Below are 21,935 nucleotides of genomic sequence, written 5' to 3' on the forward strand. Positions count from 1 at the left end.
ACTGTGGAGGTAGATTATAGTGCAGAACAGCCCATGTCCCCTATCACAAATTTCACTCCTCCATATAACTATGATAAGAAAAAGTAGAAGTTCTTTGGTTGAGGAAAAGTGGCTTAGCTTATAAACTACGACCAAGACAGAGATTATATTTTTATTAGTGGGCCTTTTGTATCCTCCACAGATTAAAAATGCAGAGAAAAGGCTTTTACAATCAGTATTACAGTAAATGTTGCAACTATAGCTTGGCTGATGATGAAACTAGACCATGGAAAATGAACCACAGATATGCTAACATTAGCTTACAATGGATTTGATCTGAGCACGTCCTTTATTATCTTCTGCTAAACCAGTGACTCCACAAAAAAGATCATTTCTTTGGATGTTTGAACCCTGTAATAATGTAAAGCATGTTTGCTAGGTTTACCTAGATAACTTCACCTGGTGTTACTACCAAGGTCAGCAATGTTTCAGACATGCTTTGCTCACTTACAGCCCCTGAGCTACGATTGTACATTTCGCAGTTTGAGTCAGAACTTTCATTGGAAATAAATCTGTCCGTTCCTCTCAGAGGCAACAGACTATGAAAATAAAAATAAAACCGCCCACTTTTCTCCTTATAAATGTTATCCTGCAAATCAAAATGTCAACTTGAGCTGTGTGGATGTGAAAAAATATATTTAGAAATAAGCAAAGACTAATAAGATCTAACGACTCACTGGTTAAAAAAAACAAAACAAAAAAAACTTGAAAGTTAATTTTGGAGGGACCCCATTGGCAACAGAAGAGTCTAATTAAAGTCATCTGAAATGAAGCACTGTGCCATATGTGACCCATGGGACACAGAGTGGGCTAATACTGTGTCACATCTGAGCCCTTTACGAGGACAAATCCAAAAGACGATGCCTGACACAACAACTATGTTTATATAAAGTCTGTTGATTCATAGAGTCTTAGATCAGAGGGGATTTTCAGAAGATATGTCATATTTTTTTCTGCAAAACAGGTATTTAGAGTAAAATCAGAACATTTTAACATTCTCAATCAGTGCAACTAATCAAATCTTGTGCAAGATACCTTGAACTGTTTATTAATTGAGATTAACGAATGTGAAAAAAAAAGCTAAGCAAAGCAAAGTGACCCTGAGCGTCCTAGTTTTACTCTGACCTGCTCATCTGGTGGAAGATTACATGCAGGGCTAAAAAAAAAGACATGATAACAGCCACTGAACAGATGCACTTTATTAATTTTTGTTCTGCTATTTAATCTCTTTTTAACAGTCTGATGCTTTTCTTGAGGAGGGAACATTGTCTTAATCTTCCTTTTCGTCTTAATAAGAATAATAGGTCAGACTGTGTTTTATCTCAGGAGAGACGAATTCGTTTCCCCTCCATATTCATCAAACTAAAAACTCTATGTGGGTTAACTTAGGCACCTAACTGCCATTTCAGCACATTTCAACACATTTGTATATCTCTATATATTGCTGACTCGTGCTGAAACTATCAGAATAGGTTTGCTCTAGAAAACAAATGTTGGTTCAAATGCACCAAGAGTATGATCAGAGTTTTTCCATGTAAAACAGCAAAAAGTTTAATACATCTGTCAGTCTATTGTAAATACATTTTTTGCTTCTGATCTGTCAGGCTGAATGCTCATAATTATAGACAGAGAGATATATACACTCACTAGCCACTTTGTCAGGTACAGCTGTCCAGCTCTCTTAATCAAATGTCTCATCAGCCAATCACATTGCAGCCACTGGGGAAGAAAAGTGATTTGAATGACTTTGAACATAGCACGGTTGTTGATGCTGGTATGAGTCTTTCAGAAACTGCTCATCTACTGAGATCTTCCCACACAACAGAAGAAAATATTCAATGAGTTCCCTGAAAAAACGCTCTGTTGATGGTAGAGGTCAGAAGAGAATGGCCAGACTGCTTCAAGGAAAGCATCATATAATCATTTGTTACACCCAAAGTATGCAGAAGAGCATCTCCAAATGCAAAACACGTGAAATCTTATAGCAGACGGGCTACAGCAGCACAACGCCAGACTAGGTGCCGCTCCTGTCAGCTAAGAACAGGAAACTGAGGCTGCAGATTGCACTGACTCACCAAAATTAGACAGTGGAAGATTGGAAAAAGGTTATCTGGTCTTGTAATGTCAGAATCTGGCATGAACAGCACGAAAGCATGGATCCATCCTGCCTTGTTTGAACCATTCAATCAGGTGTTGATGGTCTAATGTTTCCGGTGATCCTCTGGTGGCAGGTGAACACACTGTGTACCTAATAAAATGTGGGGTGAGTGTAAGTTGGCACACGGTTTTATAAAAGTAAGGGATTGGAATTTTTAGTGTCTTGAGAAATAAATAAACTGGAAATACTCTTTTTGCCTAAAGGATTGAAATGACATCTAATGAACTGAACATCTCTGACCTCATTTTGCTCTTTTCCACTAAATGCATTTGAAGCCAAACTCTTTTTGTTTCCTTGCAGAGTTTCATTTGTTGTGCGAGACAACACCTTAAAAGTGGGAGATGCACTAAAAAAAGAAGAAAAAAGAAAGACTCCTCCGCTCATTACCACAATAAAATCTGTCTGATAAAGCCAAGCTTTCCTTCTTTTTTGCCCTTTGTGGTAGTCAGACACTAAGGACATGAATAATCCTACAATAAGCATCTGATGAGTGCGTATGGTGTAGCATGACTGAGGAAAGTAAGTGAGCCGTTTGATAAGCAGAAAGGAATGGACTTTGATTTATGGCTGTGATTTGGTTTGAGGGTATCTGATTGGGGTCAGAGGTTTCTTCTTTCGTTCTTATGCAACCAATCAGTCACGTCTTTGCATACACACACGCAAGACTTGGCAGTTCTTTTGGATTTCGCTGCCCTGTAACCTTGAGCACTTGTAGAGGGATCACATGCCCATATACTCACACCACAGAAATCTAATGTAGAGCCTTCGTCACTGTTCCTGCTGTAGTTTAACAGGTTATTTTCACTCTCTTTAGCTCTCTTTCACAGTCACGGAAAGTCTCCACTGATAGGAAACACTCCAAATTTGGTTAAAATGTGCAAATATTTTATTGCCCCTATGTGCTGGTGGTACCTCTGTCTAATCGTAATTCTACCCAGATCTAGTTTTACTCAATTACCAGCTAATGTGACCTGACATATCAGGAGTCAAAGTGAGGCTGTGAGAAATATTAAACTCGTGGCAAACTGTTCTGTATTTAATTACATTTGACTTTCATGCTATTAGTGCCAAATGAAAGCACAATCTCTTACTTTTATCCGTCTGTATCCTCTGAGATGTGCTGTGTGTGATGGAAGGAGCACTGAGAATAAACCTGGGATGCTTCCCACCCACTCTGCACTGTTGTGGAGGATGAGAAGCCGTTGAGGGTCAGTCTTCAAACATGCAGAGTGGGTTGCTGAAAGGCAAATTCAGCCTTAATTGGACCAGCTCTATTCTTTACTTTAGCTCCTAGAAGGAGGTGGAGGATGGAAAAAAGAAAATAACATGATGCAGCACTAACAGCTGCATTTCCGTTCCTCAAGCAATAACTCCGGACATTTTAGACCTCGATTATATTCTATAAAGTCACGCATAGAGTTCAATTTGCTGAACTTACTAAACGCTGCAATCTCATTGTTTCTGGAGCTTTTGGTCAAGAAACAAACAAACAAAAGAAAACTTAACCCCAAAAGATGACACACTCTCTGTGTGCAAGAACATATATGGCATGGGTGCTACTTAACACTTTGCTTCCTGTTCCTGCATGTTCTATCTGTTGTTAAAATGCAACAAATTGTTTTTAAAAAAGGTTAAATGTTACGAGACAGTATTTGGAACACATTTAAAAAAAGGCAAAAAACCCAGGAGGCTTGCTAATTTTGCTAATAAGCCAAAAAGTGGCTCAAAAGTCAAACCACTGCCACGGCTGCTGTACCCCCTTACAAAATGCCTAGTGTAGATGAGTTAGTGTAACAACTAGTCTTATTGTGTCTTGTGATACAACATACCCGCTCTATACTGCTCCAGGGTGTAACCATCGATATCCTTGCATCTGTCCATTGCCAACTATTACATCTTGCACAAATCCAGCCAACTGGTCCAGCTTTCTGCACACTCTGTTCAACGTCCGTATACTCGTCACCACACCGTGTCTATGTGCTAAATAGTATTTTGAGTTTAATCTCAAAATGGACAAATTATTAAAAAAAAAATTCTTCTATGTGTCTCTAATGCTCCTTCATAAAATGTGGCCCTTTTAGAGAAGACAAAAATAGACGCAGCACTGTTGTTGCCTCCTCATTTCAATTTAGTGGAGTTGAAAATGTTTAGGACAGGTTTAATAACAAAAACAGCCTGGAGCTTAATGTTGCTCCCATGTCGTTAATCATCGCTTTGGAAAAACCTTAAAAGTTGATTTGAGGTCTCTGCATTTAGATCCTAGTTAACTAACGTTCATGTCCTAATAATCAGGCTTTTGGTAATGAGTCTTCATGTTGATAACGAAACCATTAAAGCTCTCGCTGGTCTTCCATTGTCACTTCTAACCAAGACTGAACATGTCACGGAAACCACTGCAGCGTCTTCTTGCTATTATTATATTATATTGCAGCTTTTCCTTCCATTAACAGCAACACCAAGCAGCTAAGGCAGCGTCATGCTATTCTTTTGAGGGGTGTGACCAGCTTAAAGGTTAGAGAAGTGCACTCGTGAACGGAACAACATAGCTGGTAAGAAAAACACCGCCCTGTCTGGGAAAGACTGAGGGAGGAAATCAGGGCGTTTTTGACTCCAATGTAAACTATTATCTAATTCTAATAGAAGCTGTGCTAAAGAAGCCTGCTTGGATATCATTATGTAATAAAGAAAAGGGGGAAAAATCTAAGAAAAAAATGAATAACTCGAGAAATGTGACTATACACAACAGGTGCGACCACACTGACCTGTCAGGAAACTCAAGCTACAGTTTGCACAGTCTCACTAAAATTGGACAACAGAAGTTTGGAAAAATATCACCTGGTCTGATGAGTTTTGTAAGAATTTAAGTAGCGTGAAAGCAGGGACCCATTCTGCCTTGTAGTTGTATCCATCTTCTAATGGCTCCTTCCAGTAAGATTTATCACAAACCTCAAATCAACTCAAACTGGTTTGGTGAGTTCACAGTCACCAGATCTCAATCCAGCAGAGCACCTTTAGGATGTGATGGACGAGAGAGTCACATCATGGACGTGCAGACAACAAATCTGCAGCAGCTGTGTGATGCTGTCATGTCAACACGGCATAGACCAAATTTTTCCTTATTGAATCCATGGCATGAAGAACAGGGTCCAACCTAACCCTGTAACCAAGTCTCGACCCTAAAACATCTCTTGTTGCTAAAATGAAGAAGAAAACTATTGTTGCATGATTCAGCAAACATCCCCAGCAGGTTTAAACACAGCCGAACCACATTCAGCATTAAGTATTAACACACAGCCAAGGTTTGTATCAGTGAAACATACTACAGTTTTCAGTCTGGTCATCTGTGTCTGTCTCGCAGAGGTAACTTTGCTCATGGAGATGTTTACCCTCCAGCTGAGCACATCACTCAGTAGTACTTGCTGCTCCAGCCTCGATTCCTGCAGACATACAGTATTTGATTACAGCATGGAGCTGATTGGATTACAGGAGGCACTGACTCAAATACCGACAGCAAACATGGAGCAACTGGAGCACTTCCTTCTGGGAATGAACGAGCAGAGGGACACCGACTGCTTAGTGCACACTGAGGTCAGGCTGGCTGAGACCTGCTGAAAGGCTCTAAAGTCGAACACTGTCACCATCCAACAGCTATGAAACAATCTTCCCATTAATCTCATTTGATGCACATGGTTGTTTGGTTATGTAGAAAACAGTTTTTCTAAACCTGAAAACTTTGTTTGGATGACCTGCAGTATCGACTCTTTTTTGAATGAGTATTTGGGTGAGTTTTATACACTGTATGCACCCACCGTTTAATGTAAACGTTACTTATCCTCATGTTAGTTAGTAGTTCATTTGGTTGGCCTCTGCTTTTAAAGAAACTTCACCCTCAGCCTCCACCTTTGCTCAAATCAGAGAGGATGGGTGCAGCACACATGTAACTGAAGAAAACAAAGGAAAACAATCATGGATGCTACTTAATTATCCCTCAACCCATATAAACCAATCATTTAGAATACAGTGCAGTGTGATATTGTGTATTAAAACAAATTTACCAAAATTAATCATCCATCCATTCTCTTATGCTTATCTGGGTCGTGGGGGCAGGAGGGGGGGGCTAACCCAGCTATAACGGGGCGAGAGCCAGGGTACACCCTGGACAGGTCGCCAGCTCGTCACAAAGCTAACACAGAGAGGCAGACAACCATTCCTACTCTTTAATTAACCTGACCCCACTAACTGTGGGAGGAAGCCAGAGTACCCGTGAGAGAACATGCAAACTCCACACACAAAGGCTCAGGACAACATGGTGGATTTGAACCCCACACTCGCTTCCGTAACTGCAAAACTAAATTACATGTAAGAGAGATTAGGGAGCATATAATCTTAAATCTGTATCTGAAAAAAACAAAAAAATAAAACAATTTTAAAGGACCTTTAAAAAGCCTAAAGAACTATTGCTCAAACAAAGTTTGGCTCCTATTGTAGGATGTGGACCAAGACTTTTTCACATTGCTGAGCATCAAACTGTTAATGAGGTGGCTCGGCAAAATCCTGTAGTTGGATTCGTAGTTTGTTTTCAGTGTATTATACCTCATAAACGATACAACAGACTTTGACTCTTTGATGAGGAACTTCTTTGCTGCCCTCCTGTGGCCTTTTAACCTTTCTACACACAGGGATACTGTTTGTACTGTGGAGTCATGTTGTGTAAAATATGGAAAAATGGAAAGTGACCAACTCAGAAATTTAATGTGAGACATTGAGGAGACTTTCCTAAAAATACAATAAAACATAGTTTTAAATGAATGAATTTTCTGCATTAGCAGTTTTTTTTTTTTACCAAACTATAAATGTTCCCATTTAGGAAACTGTCCATAATATAGTGGCAGAAAATTACCAGGACATTTTCCTCTTTTTAACTTGATTAATATTTTTTAGTTTTGCAGTGAATCAAAAGCAGTTATTTACTTTTTTCAGCGATTGTGTTGTTTAAAAATAAATAAATAAAAAAATCTTCTCAGCAGCATCTGTGTTGGTTTAACAAGCACGTGAACACACGAACAAGTAGCACAAAACAAAGGAGGCGGTTTTATTATTAAATACATTTTATTACATAAATGACATAATGTTGACTGACAGTGGAACATCACAGGTGTTTTAGTCGGGCGGACCTGCACAACAGAGCCATGCGTTTTTGCGAGTCCTCTCCTGAATCCTGTTCATCTGCGTGTGTTTATGTATTGTTCATTTGTATTTCTATAATTATTCGATCTGACCAGACACAGACAGCCACACATTCAACCTCCTGCCTGACACACCCCCTCAACCCACTCCATCCCCGAGCCCAGCCCTCTGCAGAGGCCCTCCTCAGCCCCAGTTGCACTGGTCTTCATCTGTAGTGGTCATAATCTCTGTGACCAGCCCGGTGCCGATGGTCCTGTTTCCGTCTCTCAGAGTGAACCTCTGGCCTTTCTCCAGAACCATCGGCTGGCGGAGAGTGAGCATCAATGAGGTGTCCTCACCTGGCATCACCATTTCCTAAAGGAAAGTAAAAAGACCAAGAAAACCATCAGTTTCCTCTGAAATCAATGTTTATAAATGCAGAAAGCAGATAAATGAGAGGCAACAGCAGCTTTAATCACCACTGAACGCCTCAAACAACACTTGAAAGGTTTAAGATGTCCTTACATGACATACAGCACTTACAACTACACACACAGACACACACCTTGTCAGCAGGTAAAGTGACCCTGCAGGCCATGTCCCAGGTGAGAGAAAACATGACGGGCATGAAGTTGGTGACAAACGGCTTGTGTCTGCCTCCCTCCTCCTTACTCAGTACATAGACCTGTAACACAGAGCGCACACAGACACACACAGCAGAGTTCCAGTTATATATAAACACGTACTACTGCTTATAAAACTGTGATAACTGTAGAAAACTCATCAATAATTTTCTTTAAATCTCAATAAAAGGTGGTGCTATTCCTGATCTGTCCACTGAGTGTCACACTGCCCCAATTTAAATAATTAAAACCCTCTGTAGTCAAACTCTGTGGCTCTCACACCTGAGCTCTGACTTTCTGGTGAGGCATGATGCACCCTGGCTTGCACATCACCATCCCTCTCCTCACGTCCTCCCTCTTCAGGCCTCGGACCAGAGCGCCCAGGTTATCTCCTGCCTCTGCCCGGTCCAGAGACTTGTGGAACATCTCAATACCTGCACCCAAGAAAAATAAAAACAAAAGTTAACTAAGCTGGAAGACAAATGAAGGGGATGCACACTTCAAAATACATTTCATTTGCAAGCTGTCATGTTTTATCCATGATTTCATATCTTAACATTATAGGAGGTTCCTCACCTGTCACTACAGACTTGAAGCTGCGGTTGTGACCCACAAACTCACAGTCGTCTCCTTTCTTGATGACGCCCCTCTCCAGAGTGCCCGTCACAACCGTACCCCTGCCTGCAACACAAGCAGGAACCTTCAGACTCAAAGTACACGACACTTTCGCTCTCAGTTCAGAAACAGAGTCAGAGATCTGCAATCGTCTTACTGCTAATTGGTAAAATCACTAATGAGTTGTGCTACTGACGCTCCAAAGCTGTGACTGCATCATGACAAAATTAACTTTGAAGACGTCGTTGGTGGGATATGAACAACAAAAACACCGTACAAATGTTTCTTTGTAGCTTTGGTGGGAGCTGCACTGTTCAGTACAGCAAAGCTCTGCAACATGTGACAAAACTGCACAATACATCACTGGAGCATCGATCTCTATGGCAAAGTTGATACCCAGATTTTGAAGCTCAGGTCCTTTTGACTCATTTTACTGTTTGCATATTAATTTCTTTTGTAAATTTCTTTAAATCTTTATTTGTACTTTGCCTAGAATTTTTAGAATTGTTGTGCATGATGACAGTCTGACAAAGTAACGGAGCCAATGGTTAAAATGAATGGTTAAAAATTCAGCCTTATTTCTTAAAAGAGTGAATCTTGATTTGGATGTTTGGATATTTTGAGTTCTGCATCCTGGTTTAAAAACATTTTATTGTTTTCTTTTGTTTTTCCATTTACCTACAACTTTACATGATGCAAACAATGGAAATCAAGAGAAGTCACCAATATTTCTACCCAATTAGCTTCAGACTGACAATATCAGATAGTGTTTTCTCCTACCTGGGATTGAATAAACCCCTTCAATGGGCAGAAGGAAAGGTTTTTCCAGCTCTCTTTTGGGCAGAGGAACATAAGAGTCCACAATCTCCAGCAGTTTCATCACTGCATTCACGCCCAGCTCAGGAGCTTTGTTCTGAAGTAGAGGGGGAAAAAATCTAATTAAAACACATCACATTCTAGTTTGAAACTTGTTCTCCACCACTGAGGAAAATAAAATAAATGAAAATACAAACTTGCCTGAGGTTACCTCAAAATTTTGACTTGACAGCTTTAAAATTCGAATTATTTTCTCAGAAGCTGAATATTTGAGATATCCTAAAATTTTGACTTCTGAATGTCAAAATTAAATTGCTCTGAAATTTCATTGACTGACAGAGGTGCGACTGGTTTGCGAGTACAAAGTGTTTCTCCTCACCTCCAGAGCACACAGTGCAGAGCCAATCACAACGGGTGTGTTCTCGCCGTCGTAGCCAAACTCTGTGAGCAGCTCGCGGATCTCGATCTCCACCAGCTCCAGCATCTCCTTGTCCTCCACAGCATCTGCCTTGTTTATGAAAACCACCACGTGCTCTACGCCGATCTGCCGGGCCAACAGCAGGTGCTCACGTGTCTGAGGCATCTGGCCGTCAGTGGCTGCCACCACCAGAATGCAGCCGTCCATCTGAGCTGTGCCTGTGATCATGTTCTGAAAAAGAAAAGCAGACACATTTCTAATAAGATCAAACAAACAGGCGGGATTACAACCTGGTAACATCAGGCTGCATCCAGGTAAAAGAAAAGGGGGAAAAAAAATTTAAAAAAATACCTTGACGTAGTCAGCGTGTCCAGGGCAGTCTGTGTGAGCATAATGTCTGTTGGCTGTGGTGTATTCTACATGCGAGGCGTTGATGGTAATTCCTCTGGCTTTCTCCTCTGGGGCATTGTCAATGTCCTCATACTTCTTGTAGCGGGCACCACCAGCATCAGCGAGCACTGAGGAGAATCGAATTGAGTGAAAGAAATTCACCTTAGACTAAACAAAGTTATTACACACATTAACACGAGACTGTGTCCAGACCGGTGTGACAGCAGCAGCTTGAGTGGATCTACCTTTTGTGATGGCTGCCGTCAGGGTGGTTTTGCCATGATCGACATGGCCGATCGTCCCGATGTTTACGTGGGGCTTGTCTCTGCTGTACGTCTTCTTCGCCTCCGCAGCGAAGGTTCGCCGGCTCAGAGGCACAGCACACTGCGTGACAAAGAAGAACCCAATAATTTAACCACTACGAAAAAATCAATGCTTCACAGCGTGCAGCATGCTGTTTCATGCAACTACTTACCAATTTGAAGGAGCTGTGCAGGAGGCTTGGTGAAGAAAGCTGAAGGGCTGAGAAGAGGGAATCAAAAAGTTGGACAAACTTACATAAAGAGTGACTATTTGGTGCCACAACACAATAATTAAAACATTGCCAAACATATTTAAACTATTTATCTTTTTAAAATGCGGAAATATGTATTAATTCTGTGTCAGTGAACATTTAGGTGTCCATGCCCTTATTTCCCTTTCAATCAGTGCAGGCGTGCCCTCACATAGATGAGATTAGCACTGACTGCCACACACATTTTTCCTCAAAATCTCAGCCAGCATGTCTGCACAGCTCTGGATGTACTGCACTCGCACCGGCCGTGATGCTTCTGTGCCATATAGAGCGCTAATAAAAAGAGTTTTGCATAAACCAGGCAGGTTATATCATGCTAACAGCTGCAGCTAACATTAATCCATTTTGATGACTTTAGATCCAAAAAGGACGGCTTCACCTCTCTTTAAAGACTACCTATATCAACAGTATGTTTCCCTTCGTTTCTGGTTACCAGGTGCTGATTTTAGTAATCATTCTTCATCCTCGGTTAGTCTTATTGTTAGCTAACCGTCACTGGTAACGTGACCTTGCTCTGCTGTCGGAAGACACAGCATCACATTTTATTTTCATATTCTTGTCCTTCTAAATGTCCGAACAGTGTTTGATATTATGTATAAATCAATAAAGGTGGTGTAAATCAATTAACTGTTAGAAATGCAAGCAGAGTCACATAATTTAAATAAATTAAACAATATTTACCGGACAAACACGCACGCAGCCCCACAAGCGCCGCCATCTTTCCTGGCTTGACAAACCAAAGACGATCGGAATTCAAGAAAATAATCTCCCAGCCCCAACGATGTCGTTCCTTTACGTACATGCACATGCGCATGTTTAAGTTGGTGCGTAAAAAGTTCACATTGCAAAACAGTAACTATTAATGTAACTGCTACTAATACTACTATTGTATGTTATTATATTAGACTAAGCAAAAGACTAAAACCCATTTAAAGAAAGTATGAGTAATGTAGCTATTATGATAAAAATAAGAGAGCAATCCCAAGTAGCCTGAACTTAATGTTTGTTAATAATATGTTTGCTGATATCTAAAAGGCAAATATTATGTTTTACATTCATTATTAAGCTGTGTGTATTTTATAACAGATACATAAACAATACCAAACATATCGCAATCGATATGCTTTCATAGTTTCTTCTGACACGTTTCTTCTGGGATTTGCATATATTTATTTTGATGTAATTAATTCTCTTTGTAAATTGTGCGTACCAGCGTTACTGGATTACCGTAACTATACTAGTATAGGACAATTTGCGTCTATGAATTTTTAAATATTGAGGTAATACTGTCAGTCAGATGTTCAGCATTATAATTTTGAAAGGCTGACTTTAAAGCAAAAAATGGAAAGTCTAAAATGACGTTGATTTGAGAGCAAAGAGTATCCAAAAATTACTTTGCTTGCCCATTTGGTTTACTTTTTACGGTAAAACATGGCGCCCCCCTTGCCACTCGTGAGATGAAGAGCTAGCTAGAACGTTCCAGCGCTTTCACGTTTCTGTGTTTATAGAGGGAGAGAGCTGTATCTGAGCTCAGAGAGAAACTTCGTCTGTTAGCTTTACGCTGTTTTGGAGTCGGTTTAAAGGTAAGTGGGCAATAATAGCCGTTGTTATAAGAGGCTAGCAGCAGGTTTTGCATTATTAGCAGAGTTGTATGTTTGTAGTAAAGTATGATCCTGGTATATAAACTGTGGGGCTTTACCTGGTACCACTGCTAGTACACTTAAATTAACTTGAGGTTATTTTGAAATCTTCCTTTAGTTGTCTTGTTGATTTTTTTCTTTTCTCCACTTTACCCTTTAGCTGTTAACACCATGTCAGAAGACAGGCAGACCAGGAGATATCCCCAGAACCTCCAAGGGGTCCTTCAGCTCGCAGTGGAGGCTGGATCCGCTGCAGAGGGTCCTGCCCCTCCTGAACGCATGTCAGAAGAGGTACGTGCTTGTAACCTAAGCAGGATCAGGCCAGATGACCACACAAACTGTTGGGTGCCGACTTTGTAGCTCACACCAGGACACGCATGCTTGTAGCATAGCTTCATAATGTGGCTTTGATAGAACTGAGGCTTAAATAAGTAGAATGAGCAACTAGTCAACTAAAAGCCTCATTTGCACGGGGATATAGTAATAACGTAGTAGAGTAGGTCCAAAAAGGATAACAACAACAACAATAATAAATGCTTTTGTTTTTACAGTAGCATCTAGTAACATGTGTTGCTCCGCTTTGCAAAACATCCCACCATAAACTATTGATATATCACATTTTCACAGTTTTCAGAGTGCTTTGAGAGACAAAAGTAGAATACTGCATTCAAACAGAAAGCCGGACATTGTGGCCAGAAGTGAACAGGACAAAACTGGATCACAGAAAACTTTTAATTTAAGTAGTGAACAAGGTATAGAAATTATATCAATCAGAACTGCTGGCAGCCCCCCACCCCACTCAGTCCTCAGTATTTTGGTAGGAAAGGGATATCTTTGACAACACTTTTAAATTTGATAAGTAAATAAATGGCATTGCCATCAATGATGTTCTCTTTTCAGAGTTAAACTCTTAGCTTGATCTATCACAAATGTTTTTTCTGTTTTGTGTAGACACAGCAATGGCCTTGTCTCTTAAGTTTGATGCCTTGTTTGTGCTTGAATGTCAAGTGGTTCAACAGACAAACAAAAAAGCATTCTTCTAAAAATGGTCAGGTAGAAGGACTGGACTGAAAGTCAGTTTTTTTTTTAAAAGGAGCCAATGTTGAAAGAACTTTGAAAGACCTTTGGAAATCCTGGAGAGTTATTGCTAAACTACTGCTTAAAAATTCAAAGAAAGTCTTTCTTGGAAGTCAAATATAAAGAAATGAGGGGTGACTCAAGACTTTCGTACAGTAATATATAATTGCACATCACTTGAAATCTCATGTGTCTGAGTAAGACACTGATGTCCACATCGTTTATTTATTTTTTTTTCTTAATGCGTGTTTGGAGGTATCACATTAGAGAATTTGAATTCAGCATGACAAACTGCTTCAGGCTCTCTTTTTTTGTGCCTTTTTTCCAGAGGAAAACATGGCTAAGAGAAGCTCTTACAGAACTGTGCAAAGGGCAGATGGATGAAGTGGAGCAGATGAAGCAGTGCTTGGCTGTTCTGTGCAAAGAAGGAAGTGAAAGGGAGAGGGGTGGAGAGGAAGAGAGGGAAGACGATGATGAGGACGATGAGCGGGAAACGGCCTTTGAGATGCTGTCCGAGCTGTGTGAGAATCTGGACAATGCCAGAGGTAATAAATGGTATTAGAGCAGAGGGCACGCTAAAGACAGCATGTGTTCACTGTAAGCTCACTGCATCCTGTCCTCTGCAGACCTGATGACCCTCGGGGGGCTGGAGTTGTGCGTCTCCCAGTATCTTAATCATGCCCAAAGTGGGTTGAGGTGGCGTGCTGCCCAGCTCATTGCCTCCTGTGCCCAGAACATGCCACAGCTGCAGTTCCACTTGCTTAGCATCGGGGCGCTGCCGAAGCTGCTGCAGCTGACAGATTCTGACCCAAACCCCACCGTCAGGGTGAAAGCTCTTTACGCTGTCTCATGTGAGTAGAGCCATAACACACATGTCCATTTTGCTTCAAAACTGAGCTTCATTACAACAAGTCTGCAACAAATTGCTGCACATCAGTCATTTCACATACATGATCCAGAACCTCGGATTGTCCATGTCACAGTCTGCGAATTTTAGTGCGGTCAACAGTTGGTTCCCATAGTTGATGTTTTAGATGGACCAGCTATTCAACAGCTATTTTTAGTGGCCAGCCTCCCAACTGTATCACCTGTGTTTATGATATTGTTATATCTCATTTTTCCTCTCAATTCAACTTTAAGCCTAAATTATCTGTTGCTTTCTTCTTTAGTGCCAAATGACACATGGCACCGTCTTTTTGTCCCAGCTCTGTGCTTCACAACCCTCAACAAAACTGTGTCCTGTCGTAATCATAGGTCTGGTTCGAGAGCAGGAGGCAGGTCTCCAGGCCTTCCTGTCCCACGATGGATTCTCAGTGCTGATGCGAGGCATGCAGTCAGAGAACGAGAAGCTCAGAACCAAGTCGGCTTTCCTGTTGCTCAATCTGCTGATGTCACATCCCGAACAGAAAGGTATGGATGGGAAGTACATTCAGACAGGATAACGCTGTAAACCTGCTCCAGTACCAGAAGGTTTGCTTCGACAATACAACACTTTGTAGCCTTTTATTAAGACAACATAGGTTAATAATGTCTCTAAAAGCTTATAGAGCCACCTTTTCTGTGGAAAATGAATATATTTTATTTAAGTTTGTGAACAGCTTTGCTCTTCATCCATGATTAGTCGCCCATATGGCAAGTTCTGCAGTTAAAGGGTAAAATAACATAAAAAGTTTTTAAAAGATTTTTTAACAATTAAATCTCGTGTTAAAACGTTTATACTTTCTCCCTTTTAGTTTTATCCTTGCAGTATGTGTGTTTCTCACTGATCTTGCTACCTTTGTCCGGGGAAAACATTGAAAAACTATTTTCTTCTTAACTACACATAATAGTAGACCATAACAAGAAGAACCACAGCAGATTTTTTACTTTGGATATTTAATTGATTTACTCTTTAAACATCTATCTAAAGTTTTTGCAAGCTTTTCTTAAAACATGGCTTGATATACATAAACTCAAGTATATTCCTGATTATTTCCCCCCGCAGACACACTTGTCGCCATGGGTATGGTACAGCAGCTGGTATCAGTTCTCCGTACACCGCATTCACCCGTCCATGAACATGTGCTTGGTGCCCTTTGCTGGTAAGAAACATTCATTATGATACTGAAAATCTGACATTATTTCATGGATGGTATTAGTAACTGTACCCGTCCTTGTTTCTGATGGTGGTGTAGTCTGGTGGAAGACTTTCCACAAGGACTCAAAGACTGCAGGAATCCTGCTCTGGGCCTGGAGGAATTACTCAGACAGAGATCCAAAGAGCTCCAAGGCAAAGAAGAAAGTCAGGTAATTCATGTGTTTGAGAATCAGATCGTAAAACTGGATAGAAATGTTGTGATTATGCTACAAAATTTAATTTTAGTCACAAAATGTGTTTTTTCCATGTAAAACTAGAGGTGATTGTGGTTAAAGGCTAACTAGTTGTAAACAATGAAGAGATATATAACTGAAGTTTAAAAACTGAAAATTAAAAAAATAAGCTGAATCTTCCATTTCTGTCTCTTAAAGTCACATGTTTGTTTCCAACAGGAAGAACTTGATTTCTGTGAGCGACTCAGGGTTATGTGTTTCTCCAGGCAGCAGTCAGATGACACTGGGATGGATCGTTGATTTTCTTTTTTTTTCTTTGTTTGCTTGTTGTTGTGTGTTTTTTTTACCCTGACATGTTTTGGCATCAGTATGAAAAGATAACAGAACTTTCATGAGCTGGGACATGTTTTTTGTTGTTGTTGTTGTTTGGTCTGTTAAGACAGTTGCACGTGATCCAGTACCTGGATTTCACTGTGTAAATAATTGTACTGTATATTGTAATGTATAAAACAACTATTTCAGTCCAATGTTTGCCATTCTTAATATCTTAACTGTCATCCCAAGCATCTCCATTAAAGGTAGTATGTATAGTACTCTATTTTAATTGGCAGAACACAAATGCTGAATTTAGTTAAATCTATTTTATTTTATTATAGTATGCTTTAGTTTTTCATTTCATGTCTCTTTTCAGTTTTTCTTGAAACAAAACTCCCAGTTGTTGACATAATATTTATTACTGTTAATAAAACATGGGATTGCGTGTATAAACATACAGTATAATGAGCAGTTCACATCATGCCACCATATGCACAATCTACATGTAAACATGGATGTCAAAGAAAATATTTTGATCATTAAATCACAGAATATAAATATTATAAACGGAAGTTTACTGAATGTTTTTCCATTTCATTTGGAAATAAATTCTTTCATTTTTAGAACATTGCAAATTGAATGTATTTCCTTTTCTTTTTTCTTTTTTCTTTTTTTTTAATCACCGCTTGCAGCAAATATTTATGGAAATGGAGAGCTAATGTAGTACAAGCTTTTGGAGTACCACAGGGATACTGGTTAGGACCTCTTCCATTTTGAAAAGTCATCTGTGTCCTCTACTGCTTGCATGTCACCCACAGCGATTAGAAGCTGTGCCAGATAATAGGTCACCATTACAACAGTAGTACCGTGCTGCATTGGTGCCACCACCTTAAAAACTTGCAGAGACAGCGTTGCGTCGGATACCATGAAGCTCAGACTTCCCAAAAGTGTTGCTATGTTGCCAGTTCTAACTGCTAATAGACCCATTAGAGTAATTAAGACAAAGTAGACTCCAACAGCTGGAGTTAGCACTTCAGAGTTTGGGTCCTTTTGCAGAAATGGAAATAGAAATATGTAATAACCTCCTCCAACCATAAACAGGATCAGATAGAGAAAACGGCTCCAGCAGGAAGAGGAGTTTTTTGTGTAACGACTGGACAGGAAGGAAACTGAGTACAACAGATGAGCCACAGCAAATGCACCCATTCCTGAAACAGATATTGAGCACATAATGGGCATGTGATTTATGAATCCTGGAGTGTTAAATTTACTCTCTGAAAGTAACTATTACAAATACTTCTTACAATAATGAGGCATGTGCAAGCAATAGACCTTTCATAAAAGAAAAAATGCTCAATTTATTTGAACTCATCCACCACCAGCGCTTACCGTGCAGAAAAAGCTCAGGCCACACCAGGCAGCAGTCACCAACAGCAGAGAAGACCAGTCCTCCCACCACACCTAGGACACTCTGACCTCCATTCCAGCTCAGCACCGCTGCAGCCAATAGGAGTACCGGTGCAGATTTGACACCTGCAGACATGATGGACGGGGGCGAATCAGGAGTCCAAAGGTAGAAGTACAGAGCTGCAGACAAAAAGAAAGGCAAGAGAGACAGAAAGAGAGCACAGGACTGATAGAAATGGACAAAAAGAAAGAAAAGGGAGAGATGCATCAAGTTTTTGTACAGAAGTAGATTTAAGTTATGATTTCAAACATCTCCTTTCCATCTGGTTTCACTAAGCAAAGTGCTGCTAGAAATAAAGAAATATTGGCTGTAAATAGAGGTAAACTGTACCTTATTTCTCCTCTGCCGCCTGTGATAGGCGTGAGTCTCAAGGATGTCCATCTTCTCTCAAACAGCACTGCTGTGAGCAGACGTCTCAGAAGGATAAAAGTGTCCTGACTCCTTTGTTTCTTCTGTCTTCACTGTCTTGTTTGCCAGCGATCCTCAGCTCCAACGATCCTCAGCTCCTGTACCCCTCGCCTTGAACCTCTGTCGTGTCTTTCAATCTGCCTGCGTTTCATGTCGATGAACTTTAGACCGATCCTCACTGTCTGATTGCGCTCTGATAATCAATTCGCTCCCTGTTTTGAGTTCTGCTGGTCAAATTGCTCACCCTTGACCTCACCAGCAGGATTACGTTGGTGACATCAGCACAGAAGGAGCAAAGTTGAACTGTGCAGGTGTAATCACTGTGAAATGTAAACTTTAATATCGTGAAACTAACTAAACCTGATGATTGTTGTTGTTGAGACTTTTTATTCCTCAATGTTTCATAAAACAAATGTGTAAAAAAAATAAAAGTTCATTTTACAGGAAAGGATTGGATTCTTTGATACACAGCTGTAAATTTGTTATAACAATACTGTTTTTTTTGTGGCAACTATTCCAAGAAATGTGGATGGTTATGAAAAACACGCTATGCCAAAGCCCCATCCAGTTTCCAGTGCTTCACATTTAAAGTAAAGGAAAAGGCTCGTTTGCTCATAAATACTGATGAATATGACACATTTCTTTTGTTTGTGATCAAAGAAAGTAGGAAACACATTCTAACATAGAAGAAGAATAAAATGATTTGTATATTGAATGATGTTCAGTGCTCGTCTTGCCTGGATTTTGTTTTGAAAATTTCAGACAATTACATTTTTTGTACATAATGTTTCTAAAGCTGAGATTTAAGTTCAAGCAGACAGAGGAGGAGCCCTGCGTGTAATAATTCCACAGACCTGCAACAATGATTAACTACAGGCTACTCTGAGTCAAACTTTGTGCTTTGCCTGAACACAGTTCTTGCAGCTCTGGGCTGGTTATTGAAATTCAAGGTGGGGGACAACGCTGGAGGGGGTGTAAGTTTACTGGGTGTATAGAGTAATAAATGCAGTAACTGTACAAGAAGGGGTTGAGAGATATCAGGTAGGGCTTAAGGTCAATATAGACATGTATATGTGTGCTTGTGTATTGGTTTGCTTTGCGACTGCACTCTGGGCTTTTATCTGCTTTGTTTGCTTCCTTTGTACAGATATGGCGACCGATTCTTCCTCTTTAAGGATTGGAGTTGTAGGATTTGGACATCTAGGTTGGAACTCCCCTTTTAAATCCCAGGCAAACACTCTTTAAATTGCTGTATATTATTTCCTGACAGCATGTGCATGTGTGTGTATGTGTGTGCAATTTAGGTCAATACCTAGTGGAGAGGATCCATAAAGATGGACCTGCCCTCGGTCTGACTCTGGGTTTTGTCTGGAACAGGAATTCTGGCAAGCTCAGTGGTTTAGTCCCCTCTGAACTCATACTCGGGGAGCTATCGTCCTTTGCAGAAAGGTGCAAACACGTGCATAAGCATTAAAAACCCACGTGCACACAGCATGATTGTTCTGTGCACAGGTGTTTTTATGTATTAAATCAGGACCGCTATAAACATGTGCTGTATTTATCTTCTGGAATTTCCCTTCTGAACTTTGAGGAATAATCATTGTGTGTTTTGCAGGCGATGCGATGTGATTATTGAGGTGTGCCATCCTCAAATAGTTAAAGAATTTGGGCTCCAGTTTCTGTCTCAGTCTCATTTCATGGTGAGCTACTTCTGTTCACTTTTTTGCAGACAATAGTCTTTCATATGCCTCAGGATTAACCCCAGCAAAGTCTTACTTCACCCTCATCTGTTTTTGATACTTTCCAATTAACACTTCTCAGTCACAGACTGGTTTTAAATGCATAAAAGACCAAGCACATGGTATCTCCACTGCAGATGTGACTATGAAGCATTCTGCAAATCACATTTTAAATATATCTCCACATTAACGTTTGAAGAATCTCACATGTACACGGGCATTTGGTTTGACAGCGTTTGCTTTAAAGATTTAAATTCAATAATAGGTTCAAAATTCAGTGTCAACAGACGGTCATCCTAACCCATAAACACTTGAGAAGTCAACAACACCTCATCGTTTGTTTTGCACCTTTGTTTTTCGTTTTTTTTTCCTCCTCTAGGTGGGCTCTCCATCTGCTCTCGCTGATCCTGATCTGAACCAGAAGTTGCATCAGGCTGCTCAGAAGTATGGCAGGACTCTCTACGTCCCCAGTGGTGCATTATGGGGAGGCCAGGACATCCAGAGGCTGAATGACAGTGGTAAATTAAAGGTAAAACAAGGATAGTCCACAGTGTTTAAAACCATGGAAATGAACATATAAGTGATTTAATGTTGCTTTTTCCTTCATGGTTTATTTTCAGGCTTTGTTCATCAGAATGTCCAAGCATCCCTCCTGCTTTCGGCTGACAGGAGACGTCCTCACTGACTGGACGGAGGGAGAAGGCAGGCGTGTTTTGTTCAGAGGCTCCGTTGCAGAGTTGTGCCCACTCGCTCCTAACAATGTGAACACCATGGCAGCAGCAGCAGTGGCAGCAGGGACACTGGGCTTCACTGGTGTCCAGGGAGAGATTGTGTCAGATACAGCGTGAGTGCTTCTAAAAGTCGGATTGTTTGTTTGAAACCTTTTACATCCTGCCTGCATCTTCCAGCTTCACGTACCTTCATGCCGCAGGTTAAGAGACTACCATGTGGTGGAAGTGGAGGTGACTGGGCCTGATGGTTTCTCAGTACACACAGTGAGGAGGAATCCAGCCAAACTCGGGGCTGTTACTGGCAGCGCAACTTACAGCTCTTTCTGGAATAGTTTACTCAGTAAGTCCTAAATGACTGCCAAACACTTTCTCAGTGATTCTGATGTATAGCACTCTGTGGCACCCTTTTAAGGTATCTATCATGTCAACATAAACACCTCCAAATTTTACTTAAGCACAGCACTTAAGGTGGACCACTTATGCTTTTCCTTATTTGTATCTCATGTGAACTCCTTAAAGTAGTTATAAACAGGGATGAAATGCTCAGAGCCATTTTTAGACCTGGTGCAGTGGGTCTTGTGTTCCTCGTGGTGCAGGACAACGCCTGACCTCGTGTCCAGAGCGTGCAGGCAGTTCCTGGATGATGAAAGCGGTGGTGCTATCGACTTGTGATTTCATTTTTTGTTGTAATTTTAAATTCAGGCTCCAAATGATTAATGGCTGGTTTCCGGTGACCGTTGTTGAATCATTTCGCTCTCACTCAATTACTCATATCAATATCTTATGTGTGGTTTAAGTGTTTCATTAATTTTTTCCACACACACACACACACACACACACACACACACACACACACACACACACACACACACACACACACACACACACACACACTATTACAATGGTGAGTGCTCATATTAAAGTATAAAACTGTAAAAGTATTCAGTTTAACAGTTTTTTCTATGGCTTTTTATGACGCTAGTAAATGCACATATATTTAATATAGTCATCTCCAGCACATGCACCATGAGAATAAAAGATTTCAAACCCATGATGACACCTGCTGCTCAAAGCTTTCATTTCCAAGGGGAAAAGAAAGAAAGAAAACTGTCTCACAGATAGCCTTAAAGGAAGTTTCTCTCAGTTTATGAACTTGGGAGCTGCACTGAGGCCAAACATAAGATAAATGGGGATTATATTAAGTGTGATAGCATAATAGGTCCTCTTTGAGTGTGGAGTACGGTGTGTATCAGTATGTTTTTTACGTTCTTGTTTTTCTCAGTTTGCAAAGGTCACGGGGGCAGAGTTTACCTGTGCTGAAACAGCCGAGCACTTTGGAGGATTACCTACAACGGAAGAAGAGGATTCACTGCAACATTTCAGCTGATCTGAATGATTTATGAAGGAGATGCTGTGTAGATAAGATCAGTATGTTACAAAGAAGCAAA

At 40.5% G+C, this 21,935-nt stretch overlaps 4 protein-coding genes across 4 annotated transcripts; 2 read left to right on the top strand and 2 right to left on the bottom strand.

The window, feature by feature from the left end:
- Positions 1-7,293: 7,293 nt before the first annotated feature.
- tufm (Tu translation elongation factor, mitochondrial) lies at positions 7,294-11,535 on the bottom strand. The gene is made up of 10 exons (XM_063470586.1): positions 11,481-11,535; positions 10,701-10,747; positions 10,471-10,609; positions 10,187-10,353; positions 9,797-10,066; positions 9,382-9,514; positions 8,563-8,667; positions 8,269-8,420; positions 7,929-8,048; positions 7,294-7,738 (listed from the first exon to the last, which is right to left on the bottom strand). Exons 1-10 carry the CDS (start codon positions 11,515-11,517, stop codon positions 7,568-7,570), a joined length of 1,341 nt encoding a protein of 446 aa, XP_063326656.1. The 5' UTR covers positions 11,518-11,535; the 3' UTR covers positions 7,294-7,567.
- Positions 11,536-12,240: 705 nt separating this feature from the next.
- On the top strand, positions 12,241-16,744 carry hspbp1 (HSPA (heat shock 70kDa) binding protein, cytoplasmic cochaperone 1). Its single transcript, XM_063470587.1, has 8 exons — positions 12,241-12,382; positions 12,600-12,730; positions 13,845-14,061; positions 14,143-14,367; positions 14,771-14,926; positions 15,501-15,597; positions 15,691-15,802; positions 16,046-16,744. Exons 2-8 carry the CDS (start codon positions 12,611-12,613, stop codon positions 16,124-16,126), a joined length of 1,008 nt encoding a protein of 335 aa, XP_063326657.1. The 5' UTR covers positions 12,241-12,382; positions 12,600-12,610; the 3' UTR covers positions 16,127-16,744.
- Positions 16,745-16,897: 153 nt separating this feature from the next.
- tmem86b (transmembrane protein 86B) lies at positions 16,898-17,990 on the bottom strand. The gene is made up of 3 exons (XM_063470588.1): positions 17,940-17,990; positions 17,531-17,774; positions 16,898-17,349 (listed from the first exon to the last, which is right to left on the bottom strand). Exons 1-3 carry the CDS (start codon positions 17,988-17,990, stop codon positions 16,898-16,900), a joined length of 747 nt encoding a protein of 248 aa, XP_063326658.1.
- A 1,176-nt stretch (positions 17,991-19,166) lies between these two features.
- aspdh (aspartate dehydrogenase domain containing) lies at positions 19,167-21,807 on the top strand. Its single transcript, XM_063470589.1, has 7 exons — positions 19,167-19,221; positions 19,322-19,466; positions 19,633-19,717; positions 20,136-20,285; positions 20,377-20,600; positions 20,688-20,827; positions 21,770-21,807. The coding sequence occupies exons 1-7, from the start codon at positions 19,167-19,169 to the stop codon at positions 21,805-21,807; spliced, it is 837 nt and encodes a 278-aa protein (XP_063326659.1).
- Positions 21,808-21,935: the final 128 nt, after the last annotated feature.

Source organism: Pelmatolapia mariae, linkage group LG4 (genome assembly GCF_036321145.2).
Source record: "Pelmatolapia mariae isolate MD_Pm_ZW linkage group LG4, Pm_UMD_F_2, whole genome shotgun sequence".
Classification (NCBI taxonomy): Eukaryota; Metazoa; Chordata; class Actinopteri; order Cichliformes; family Cichlidae; genus Pelmatolapia; species Pelmatolapia mariae.